The 11,919-nt window shown below is 48.5% G+C and overlaps 1 protein-coding gene across 4 annotated transcripts; it reads right to left on the bottom strand.

The window, feature by feature from the left end:
- MTFR1L (mitochondrial fission regulator 1 like) lies at positions 486-11,839 on the bottom strand. 4 transcript variants are annotated; one of them, XM_021375549.1, is made up of 8 exons: positions 11,685-11,838; positions 11,348-11,476; positions 10,339-10,443; positions 9,541-9,650; positions 8,280-8,491; positions 5,491-5,803; positions 1,935-2,060; positions 486-622 (listed from the first exon to the last, which is right to left on the bottom strand). In XM_021375549.1, exons 2-7 carry the CDS (start codon positions 11,360-11,362, stop codon positions 1,955-1,957), a joined length of 861 nt encoding a protein of 286 aa, XP_021231224.1. In that variant the 5' UTR covers positions 11,363-11,476; positions 11,685-11,838; the 3' UTR covers positions 486-622; positions 1,935-1,954. The 4 variants fall into 4 exon arrangements, with proteins under 4 accessions (XP_021231224.1, XP_021231222.1, XP_021231223.1 ...); XM_021375548.1 differs by lacking the exon at positions 486-622 and adding an exon at positions 1,748-1,848; XM_021375547.1 differs by lacking the exon at positions 486-622 and having other exon boundaries at positions 1,604-2,060.

An 11,919-nucleotide genomic window follows, 5' to 3' on the forward strand; every position in this document is an offset into this window, starting at 1 on the left:
TATTTTCACGCAGAAAACATCTGGTTTTGGGTGCTGACCGTCTAGCAGCGCTCTGGGGAGCACCACTACAACAGCCAGCCCTGCCAAGCCTCTCACCTGCGCTGGGAGGACGCTAAAGCACAATCAGGAGCTCGGCCACAACTCTACAAAGCCCCAGAGTTGTCTGCATAGACCCACAAAGCCTCCACGCATCCCTGCCGGGCAGCCACGCTCACCCAGACTGCAGCAGGGGGCCCTGGGACCCCACTGCATCCTCTAGGGATCTTCCCATGGGAATCGCCTCCCAGCCATTCCCGATCGCACACCACCAATGCTCCGGGGCCCCACAGGGAGCTGAAAGGCACAAAGGGAAGGAATGCAACCATCGTGGCCAGCTGCCTCCTCCAATGGTCGCGTTCTTTAAGATTCACTGTTCATGAAGAAAGTGCAAACCTGTCTTTCGTAAGGTCTCACGTTCATGGCCCAAAGTCATACCCTGCTATGTAAAGCACGGAGATTCGGAGAAGCTGGTGGCTGTTTTCGTGCTAGCCCCACAGACTGAAGGGCTGTGGCAATGGATCAGCCCCAGTTTAACTTTATTTCCTGGAAAATTACTGAAGCAGAAATTATCACTACCTTCACCCTGTGATGGAAAGAAAAAGAGTACTCAGTTCTCCAACAACTCCTCACTCCGCCTTGCGTTCTAATGGCAAAGCATTGGTCAAGCTGAGAACAGGAGGCAGAAAGGCCTTCAAGTCACCACTCAGAACACAGCTCCATGCCTGAGCCTCAGTGTGCCCCAGGGTGCACTACAGTGCGTCCCAGTGTACTCCAAGGCCCCCCCTTTGTACTTCAGGCCACTGCAGACTATTCCCAGAGCTCCCTGTGGCATTCTAGGGCAACCCTAGAGACCTCCCAAGCTGCCCTAAAGGACTCCCAAGACACCCATGGTACCCTGCACCCCACTTCCAGAACTCCCCAGCATGCCAGGTGCTTCTCAGAGCAACCCAGCGACCTCCAAGAGCCACCCAGTGTGCTCCAGGAAACCCTTCAGTGCTCCCAGAGCTCCCCAGCGTGCTGCAGAGGCTTCCCAGTGAGCCCTGCAGGCCTCCCACAGCCACCCACTGCGTCCCAGGGCACTGCCACGGCTCCTCAGGGTGCTCTCAGGTGCCCCAGTGTCTTCCCAGTGCTCCCCCAGCGCATCCTAGGGCACAGCAGAGAGTTCACAGAGATTTCCAGCGCAACACCTTCTAAGTGTCAAATAAAACACACTGTGTGATACAAGGTCCATCAATGAAATCTTAAATTACTGGCAAGAAATTAAGGCCGTTCTGTCATGCAATCGTGGGGACGAGCTAAGAAACGCCCAGGGCAGAGTAAAACCAGCCAGCAGCCCTTGGACACGGCTCTGGGGTTTCATCACTTCCTTCAATTCCGTTCTACCACGGGGTTAGACAAAGTTATCAGGGAGACAATCCTTCACCACTGCCAACCCACAGCCTGCTGGACACAGGAGGCCTGGGAAGCATTGCTCAGCTTATTCTCAGCAGCTCTGCACCATGCTCAGAACTGAAAGCACAGGACGTGTGACCCCTGCGTACACTGGAGATGGTGACGACTTCTATTGCAACAACAACAAGAAGTTTTAATGTGACTTGGAGTAGGCAGAAAGAATATCAGCCAGCAGCACTCACTGCACTCTGTAGAAGATCCTTAGCCAGTCACCAGCATCAAAATGCAGAAGGAAAAGAACTTCCACCTTAAAAAGTTTGGTTTTCTTTTTTTTTTTTTTCTTAAATATAACAATACGTGGAAAACATGTCAAATCCTTAGGGTCTTTCTTAAGTAAGTGTCCAGTGCAGAAAATTCCTAATAAATAAAAGTGGCAAAAGGTTCAATCCTTAGGAAGGCAGCTACTGTAGAGGAAACTTTGTGAGCTTAACACTTTTGCTTACGGAGCTGAACGACGGCACCATCATTTCTCCTTCAGAGCCAGATCTTCCTCCTTTAGGGCAAATTTTCTTCTCAGAACTTCTGCTATAAGAGCAGCAGGGTCCTCCTCCTTCACAGAAGCTCGGTTTCTACACGGAACACAAACACACATTGCGTTATTGAAGAGAAGTGCCCATGCTGGTGGCTGGCAGCCCTGCTCACACACCTGGAATTATTTTTCTGCAGCGTTCTGTGGTGGCTTTGATCACCCACAGCTCACTGCGTTGGATCAGGGGGGTGACCTGAAAACCTCAGCATCCAAAGCCTTCAGTATTTTGATTCAACTGTGTTAATAGCAGGTAAGTGAAATGAAAATTAGTTCGTTATTAACAAGCTACGTCCCCTCAGTATAAATATACAAGTGCTGCTTGAAGTCCTAGGAGCAATTTTTCATGATTTTTTCTATACTGTGGGTACATCATTCATATTTCAGTATGAGTGACGAGAGGTATTTTGGAAGGAGGGCATTTCACTCCTCCCAGCTACAGCGTGCGAGTTCCTCTGCTGCCAAAGCATCTCATTGCTTTCACCAATCTGAAACAACCAGCTCACTTTTCCAGCGTCCACAAGCTTACAGGAAACCAAAACCCACCTCTTCCTCGAGTACCTGGACCCATTCACTCCTGTTTTAGTGACTGTGTTTTGCTTTCTGACCTCCTGGGGTGAGCTCGGTCTCAGCTCAAGGCTGCCTCCATGGCTGCTATCAGTGAGCACGTACCCTGCCCTCTCACAGTGACAGCCTCATGTCACGGACAGGCTGCCCCATGAGAAAGCTTTGGCTGCAAACTTATTTTTGATAACTTGTTATTGTGAACTTGCTTGTTACAAAGGGGTTGGGACCTTGGGACAGCGCACCTGCAAACCAAGCAGGCATAGAAGGACACCCAGGAGGGGCCCCAGTTCGTCTTCATCATCATCTTCACGGTCTTCTTGGTGGTCATCCTTGCTATGTGCCAGTTTGAGACTAGGCCCTCCAGACAAGCGTGCTCAGCCCCTCACCCCTTCTCCAGTGCTAAAGGCCAATGCTGGAACTGCTCAAAACAGACCTTCAGCACACAGCGGTGATCAATCTTTTCCCCATCCCTTTTCTTGACTCTCATTCTTTCTCCATTTTCTGCAGTGTAAAATTATTAAGTTATTTCAAGACCTATTCTGTTTTTTTTAAGAGATGTCTCTCTCATGAAGTCGTGAAGGTGTAAAGCTGTTAAGGCTGAGCTCCCTCGGTTAGAAGTGAGGTTTGCTTCAGTTCCTTAAGGTCATACAGTCGAGCCCCACATTCTGATAGTTTAAGACAGACTGTAAGTGTTACAGTGCCAATATTTTGGAGATAACTGCAGTATACAGAATCTCATTGGAAGGGATGATTGCGTGTGAACCTCAGAGTATTGTTTTACCTTAATCTGACATGGGGTATTTGTGAATCTGGCCACCCCTTCCCTCCTGTTATGGGTGGGACGTGGCATTAAATTGGCACAGCTGGCAGGAGAAGGTGTAGTGGTCCCACACAGGGTTACCCAAACAGTGCCCTGCTTGCCATGGCATTGTCACAAATCCAGAAGTGCAGCTCATAAAACTGAGACAGACCATATACAGAAGGTATCACTGATGGTAGAGATCGAATTTTGGTATCAGAAGGTGAGGCATGGGGATGCTGGGTGGCTGGAGTTTTATTAACCACTGACAATCAAGCAGAACACCTGGTCCTTAACTCAGCATGCTGCTTTCCAGGGGTCCATGGCCCAATAAGAGGAGACTGTGTGTACTGAGACCCCAAGTGTAAATCGTTTGCTAGAAGGTGTGCAAAAAGCTGCTTGTCTCCAACTGATGCATAATACGTATTTAGAACACGACCAGCCTTCCCCTACGTCGTTAGGAGCTAATCCTGACAGAACCAGCCCCTGATCCGGGTGCTGTGGGGCTCTTTGAAGCTGTAATGCACTTCAGTTCCAAGATGGTAGCGGGTGGAAGGAGAACAGAGCTAAACACGACCTTGGGAGAAGCAACAGTGGAATTAATAAACCACGGAAGGAGGATGGGAGTTATGGGGAGCAACGTTAAACCTAAGCCTGCCGCTAGGAGAATGGAAGAGCAAGGAAGTTCTCCTCCTCCTTGTATCCTAGGAGAGCATGGAGAAGTATATTATGGGTGATTATTTTAGGGGCTGCACCGGTGAACACCCTAAGACTTGATTTGCTCAAAAGGAAGAGCCCCTGTGTGATTGCTTCAGTGGTACCTGAGCTGCCCCTCCCCACAGACAGTAAATGTAAAACCATGCCCCCTGCCCCTGCGTGCCTGAGAAGGAACCGGCCCAGTGGTAACAGAACTGAGGGAGAAGGGTCTCTCTGTAGTTCATGTAGTGAGACAAGGATCTGAAAAATCCACACAGGAACAATCCACGTTTTAAGAGGACCTGTCATGAACATCCCCCTCCCCCCGTGGGAATGTGCAATGTGAGACAAGTAAGCACAACTAGACCATTACTGTCACACCTACAAAATAGAAGAGGGAATGCCCGAGATCTTGCATACACAGGAACCGTCCAGCAAACAACCAGAACAGGAATCTCTTCTTCTGTTATTAAGCCAACCCCTCCTTCTGAACCCCATCTGATGAACGTGTGACATAACCATGCATCTTCCAGGAGGGAGAGGTAGGGCAGCGCAGGGCAGCTGCCCTCCACGTTAACACAGGAGGCAACACTGTTAAGGTTTCAAACTGCAGCTTAGCAACGTGCCCAAATCCATTCAGTCACATAATGGAAGCCATTTTACTCCTGGGATGGTCCTAAAGAACCCCCTCAACCCTCACACATGGGAACATCCCCTCACATGGGAAAGAACATCAAAGCAATACTCAATGGGTAGCTCCAACACCTCAACCATCTGCATCAGACTGAGCTGCTGCTGATGGCGTGCAGACCTCTGAGTATTGTTTTACCTTCATCCAACCAGGGGGATTCATGAACCTGGTCACCCCATCCCAGCCCTTATGGGTGGAACACGACAACTACAAGGAGATATTTCCCCTCTCTGAATCGTGATTCAGACAATATACAGCAGGTGAATACCACGTCCAGTGTTGTGGAGCAATGGAAGGTGATGATAACGCCTTCTACTAGGACAGGAGCACACTTATAAAGGTATTAGCTCAGATTTAGCTTAGAAAGCAATAGGGAAGGTGGCCCACCCTTTCCAAAGACTGGTGACATCTCAAGAAGAGCGCAATCTCTGAAGAGGGATGTTGTTCCCTTGGCTGCTAACCCTTAAAGGAGGGTAAGGAGGACTCAGGGTCTACCTCTTCCAGTCACTCAGGAGCACTGCTTGCACCTGAGCTCCCTGGGTTAGCCATGCCTTCTCACCTGGTGCTCAATCACTGGTTCAGGCTGTGACCTAGCAATTCCCATACGGGTGTCTACAGTGACCTGACAAACAACAACAGATAAAAAAAAAAAAAAGAAGAAAAAAGGATGACAAACGTTGAAAGAGAAAATAAAATCAACAGAGTACAAGCAGCACTTACAAGTCTTTGCTCTGCTTCATCCTATGAATGTCTTTAAGAATGCCCATCATGTCTGCAAAACTGCTGGCCTTGGAAAGAGACACAGAATCTTCCTCATCAGGATCCTTTGGTTCCGATTTACAGCACTCAGATGTTGTAGAACAAAGCATGGAGACCGACGGAAGCTCGGGGCTCTCCAGTTCTGCCTCCTCCTCTGTGATGTCGCTAATGACGAAGGACGTGGTGGATTGGAAAGAGGGTCCAAAACAATGCAAAGGAGAAGATGCATTTGAACTTCCTGGAGATAACACATCTGGGGTGAACGAAGCAGAAGCTGAAAGAGAAAGCAATACAGGCGAACAGATTAAATAGTATCACTTAATATTTTATTTTGGTTTTGTTTTCTCAGAACAACAGCATATAAACCCGGTGGCATCAGTCATCCACCCCTATGCTGTGTAAAGAATAAAAGAGAGAAAATAATCACAGCCTTTATGTTCCCCCCATGGCCACTCTGCTTCTTACAATGTGATGCTGCAGCACAGGACCATCTCCAGCACCTTTTATCTGCCACTCCACCCAATGCACTCTCCTCCTGTTTCACGCATCACTGCACCAGCCCCTGCAGACGTCGGGGAACGTTTACTTTTCTCCATCTTTATGGATAAGAAATGGAGGAGCAGAGATCAGCTCCTGCTCAGGGTCACAGGTGGAGCCAGAGTTGGAATGTTAAGCCTGAATTGTCTTCATTTTTCTCTTTTTGCTCTTTGCCATTGTGAGAACAGCTCGCGTTCCAAGCGTTATTACACGAAAATGAGTTAAGATGTTTCCAATGTAAAACATTCGGGGGGGTGAAAAAGAAACCAGAAATGTGCTTAGTGTACTTCTCACTGAAATAACCTGTCTGTAGTGGAAAAAAAACCTGTAGTTTAATGCACTAACACCCTTGGCCTCAACAGTACACTTGTCAATAGTTATTAACTGCCAGTTGAGAGATTTCTCTAACAGTATAAAACAAAGCAGATTGCAGAGCGTTTCTTTTTTGACATCAATCTTTCTAAAATAAGACTCCTATGTAGTTCAGATTACTGAGCTCCAGTTAAGCCCTAAACCATCGCTCCCCGTATCGACTCAGAAGACATTAAGTCAATGAGAACAGTTCTCACATGCCATCTGGTAAGCAGGCACATTGCTGAGTTGAGGAGAGAGAAGTACGGAATGATTAATCCATTTTTCTCCCCTCCAGATCTCTAATCTTCCTCATTATTGCTTCCACTGAATGAAGAAGGGCTTCTCTAACTTGCGTGTTGGACAGCTAGAGAGCCGAGAACCTGGGGAGGGGAATATCAAGGCATCTGCCCTGCTCTTAATTCCCATTTCTTTGTTGCCCTGATTCAGAGTGATGAGGGAAGAGGACACACGCAGCCCCTCTGCAGCACACATCTGTGACAGCCTGTCTTACAGTGACTCCCTGCAGAGCTGAGGGCAGGGTAGCTCCCTCCCTCCCGTACAGAAACCAGCGCTCCACCTACATCAAACACCACAACTCAGCTTCACATCCGAATGTTTTTCAGCCTCACGGAGAGCTGGACTAAATATAACTCCTCATCAGAGCACTGAGTCCCTGGGGGCTCCAGCAATCACACAGCCACGCTGCATTCCGCCGATCACGAGACGCGCTCCCATGCGCACGCTGCGTCGCGCGGTGCTGAGCAGCAAGCTGGGAATTGTTTCCTTGTGGATGCAGGGTAAAGATGGTTTCGTCAGCCCCTATTCCCCACCACAAACAGCTGCATGACACCGCTTCAAGTGGTGTACAATCTTGTTTTCTTTTAAAGCAATGGAAAGACAATAGCTCCTTCTTTTCCCCAGGAAAGCAGCGGTAACACAGCTGATACCTCGGTCGCTGGCCAAAATATTTTGCATACATGAGATGCAGCTTTTAAGAAAAACTGCCTTCAAGAAAGATTATATTCCTGCAGTTTGCAGAACTGTTCGTTTTTCAATGCATTCCGAGTTGTGAGACCAGCAGTTCCACTTTCTGACTACTCCACAAATAGATACCCAAGTACTCTCCACAAATAGATACCCAAGTACTTCTGGCCTTGCTAGCTTCCACACTCAAGCAGCCACTGCAGCAGCACACCTTGTGTAACTACAAGGTTTTTTTTTTTTTGGATTTGGATTCTAGCAAATATCTTCTCATTTCCAGAGCTCATGTATGCTGTATATACCTGGATACTCACACAAGGAAGGCCATGAAGGGAAGAACGAACTCACAGCTCAGTTTCACGGCCAAAACATGAATTTTATCTGCATACAAGTTTACTAAAAGAAATAATAACTAAAAAGAAAAACATCAACCAGGCTCTTCCCCAAGTGCTTCATTTGTTACATAAATGGCACTATGTTGACAACAGAAACAAGTGCTGTTGGCTCGCTCCTACCCAACTCAAGACGTGGCCCTCACACCCATGGCCAACTTGGTGCAGGACTGGCAAGAACACATCATAAATTGTCATGAAACAAGGTGCTTGAAATGAAACAGCCTGCAGATCAAATGCAGCTGCAAAGCAACACCTGTATTTCTGAAAAGGAAGCAAGAGTCCTCTACCAGAACAAACACAGACATCTACACGAAGAACCAGCACTGAGTGGGCATCTCACCAGTAAGAGTGACAGTCCTGCTGAAACAGTAACAAGCAGGCCTGCTCCCTATGGAGGAAATAGCATGCTTCACTAATTCAGCCCTTCTCATTTGACAAAAAAAATAAAAATAAAAATAAAAACCAACCTCATTGTGTTCCTACCTGACTCTGCAGCTACAATTTTAGCTATCTGACTCCGAAGGTGACTCAGCTCATCCTGGAGCTCCGTTGTTCGGCTCAGTGCTGGTAAACCAGGCTTCTTCAAGGCGAGCAGCTTCTCCTCCTGCTTCCTCAGGTTGGGGACTGAAGCATTTCGCTGTATGACCGTGAAGGGACTTGGTTTCCATTTGTGTTTCAGTGGGCGAGTGTCGCTTCTACAAGACAGAGACCTGTCAGTCTTTGGACTGATGAAGTCCAAGCCCCTCCACAACATTCAGCACCTCTCTGCCTTTCCCTCAGGACACCAAAACAGTTCAACACAATGAATTGAGCCTCTGAATGACTATGCTCTACACCTTTGCTGTTTCAATATGCTGTACCACTGCATGTGCTGTCTCTCTGCATTGCAAGGAACAGGAAGTCAAAGAAATCATGATCAAATGGCACAAGACATGGCAAAATGAACAGGAGTCTCTGTGTGCTCACATGGTTTCAGATCACTTCCCTCTTGCTCACTGTATCCCCATGCTGGGCAGCACGCTGCATGCACAAGAGCAAGTGTCACTTACCCATTAACTTCTGCCTCTCATCTTATCTCTCACAGTATAACTACTGTTAAAAGTAGGACAAAGGTTCCACTGCCCAGTACCAAACTCCTGGGGGTAAAGTGTATCAGTCCCAGGAAAACTGGGACTAACTTTGAGAGCACAGTGCCAGAACAAGAGGCACTGGGCACAACCTGGAATACAAGAGGTTCTATCTAAACATCAGGAAGCACTTCAATGTGCAGGTGATGGAGCACTGGCATAGGTTGCCCACAGAAGTTGTGGAGTCTCTCTTCTTGGAGATCTTCAGAAGCCCTGTGGGACACAGTCCAGGAAACCAGCTCTAGGTGTCCCTGCCTAGGCAAGGGATGACCTCCAGAGGTCCTTTCCAACCTTAACCATTCAGTGATCCTGTCAACGTAACCCTTCAACATTCTAGGCTGAAAAAAACCACAAGTTGGTGGTTGCTCTAAGTTCAGATCTTTCTGTGAGTAAAATACAGCATAACACAAGCTGTTAGTGCTCTGTGGGAATTTCTCCAGGAATCCTTTGTCCAAATTATTTTTCTTATCCCTTGGGAAGAACGTTTTTGAACAGGCAACACATCAGACCTCAAAGTGACTGGAGGTCATGAGCACTTGATCAATTCCTGGCCTGTGCTACTCAGAATAAACCAGTTTATAAAAAGAAGGATCGACAGACACAAAGATGAAACCAACCTGACTCTGGCGTACGTTTCTTCATCGTCTGCTGCTATCCACCCAATGTCTGCCAAGGTGGGGACAGGAGGGGCATCATTTAAATAGAGCTCTGAAACATTAGGTAGAACCTACAAAGAAGAAAATTATATGAAGGAAATGGTGATCCTGTTTCCTGAAGCCACTCTGGATTTGCTATACTGGTTGTCGGAGCCTTTCTCCTCTAGGTCAGGCCAGCAAACATATCTGCCAGATGTGTGACAGCAACATTGTTTACTATACAGAAATGTAGTGCTCCCCTGTGTTGATTTCAATCTGTGTTCTTGGGTGCATCAGTGTTACCGTGCCCTGAGTCTAAACAGCAAAGCAGCCAAGGGATATCTGATACTGCTTAACACACTGCCTAGGCCACGTGTAACACTTTGCCATTACAAGTCCCAGCATCGTCCTTGAGCTTAAACAGTTACACAAGCACTGCCATTAACCTCCCTTACTGTTCAGGAAACAGGGGCAGCAGCTGCAGGTCATAACACAAAGCAGTGGTTCAGCAACATGTTTCTGCCTCCCCTAGCTGCCAGCTCTCCAACTCTGCATAGGCATTATTTCAGGAGGTACTTTCCTCAGCGTTTACCAATGACTGCTTACAAGTGTAGGAATTACAATAAAAGAAAGAGAAAAATCTTAATGTTAATTACACAGCTGCATGAAAGTTCTGCAAATGCTAGTCTACAGACATTTGGTTTACGGTACAGCAGTTCATGAGCGTGCCTTGTTTTGCTTCCTAACCACAATCACCAAACCCTTTATGAGCCTGCTTACCTCAAAGGTCGCTCTGGGACAGGGTTTTAAAGGGAGGTTGGATCCAATCCTCCTGACAACGCTGCGTGCCGAGCCATGGGGCTTGTTCTGCCAAATGGGGATCGTCTAAAAGGAGCCACATTACACAGTTAGCATTTACAGTCAGCTGCCCTTTGTATGACCTCTTAAATTGGAAATTGTCACATATAACCTGATCTCCGATTTTCTATTTGTTTAGAGAGACTTTTAATTAGGAATATGGGAATCTACCAATAGCTAAGGTTCTAATTCCATAAAACTGTTTTAGTTGAACATAAATGACAGTGAGCCAATTACTTAGGGACATTTTAACCACAAGTGCACTATTTCAGGACTGAAAACTGGAAGTGTTCAGGAACAGACACTGAGCTACAAACAAAAACATGCTGAAAGGAGGAAAACATTGCCATGTGGACAGCCCAGAAGCAAAATGAAATCAGAAGTCACATTTAAAAGAGGTACCTTTAATTCTATGATCTTTAAAAGCAAGCAGTGATGATAGAACTGCGAATGTTTCTTGAACAATAAAACATCAAGTCTACTCAACGTCTACCCAAACTGAGGGCCCATGAGAACAGTCTTAGCGAGCATTTTCAGAAACAGAGAGTGTTTTCGTGATCTCTGGTTACTAATTAAACTGATTCCTAAGAAGTGCTGCGTCTGTTTAACTGTTCTCCCTCCCTTAGTTTTAAAGCTCCGCCATTGGCTTTCTGACAGGACACTGCACAGGACTGAGCAGCAAATACCACAACGAACGCCTGGAATCCAAACACGTTATTTTGCTTAGCTCACCACCAAGTCCATTAAGAATTCATCACTGCAGTTTGCTACGCGCACAAAGCCAACGTGCTAATCTTTAAATAGCAATTACGTCATTGAAAATTCTTTATGTGTACTTCAATTTGAACGTCCGGCGGGGGAGCACGTGGAGAGGGGGGGCCAAGGACACCCGCAGAGCTGGGGGCCGAGCTCCGGTGACCGCTGTACTTACGGACTCCGCTGCCATATCGGGCGCCGGCAGCTCGCCAGCGGGACGGGTTCAGGGCTGGGTGCTGCGGATCCCGCGGGCGCGCACCGGCCTCATCGTACGCCGCTCAGGGCTGCGCTGCGGGGGTTCTCGCTAGGAGACAGAAGCGACTTCGCTTCAGGACTGCGCTCCCCTGCACCGGGGCCGCCCCAGGCGCGGTCGGGCCGGGCCAAGCGCGTCCCCTGCGACCTGCCGAGCTTGGGCGGCGCGGCCCGGCCCCTGCCTGCGGGTAGCAGCGAAGCTGCGCAGCCCTCGGGGTGGCAGAACGTGCCGCTCCCACCCCCTCCCCCCCCAGCGGTACCTGAGAGACGGCGGAGTCCCGCTGCACCGCTCCCAGCACCGCCCCCTCCACGGCCCGGAAGTAGAACGCGCGCCGGAAGCGGAAACCTTCAGCGCACTTCCGCTGCGGCTCCCCGCGCATGCGCCGTTGGCCCGTAGGCAGCGGGCGGGAGGGAGCGGGCTCCCACCCCGACCTCCCCCGGCCCCCGACCTTCCCCTCCGCGTTCGCCGCTTCGGAGACAAGGACTGAGCGAGGC

The sequence above is a fragment of the Numida meleagris genome, chromosome 22, assembly GCF_002078875.1.
Source record: "Numida meleagris isolate 19003 breed g44 Domestic line chromosome 22, NumMel1.0, whole genome shotgun sequence".
Lineage (NCBI taxonomy): Eukaryota > Metazoa > Chordata > Aves > Galliformes > Numididae > Numida > Numida meleagris.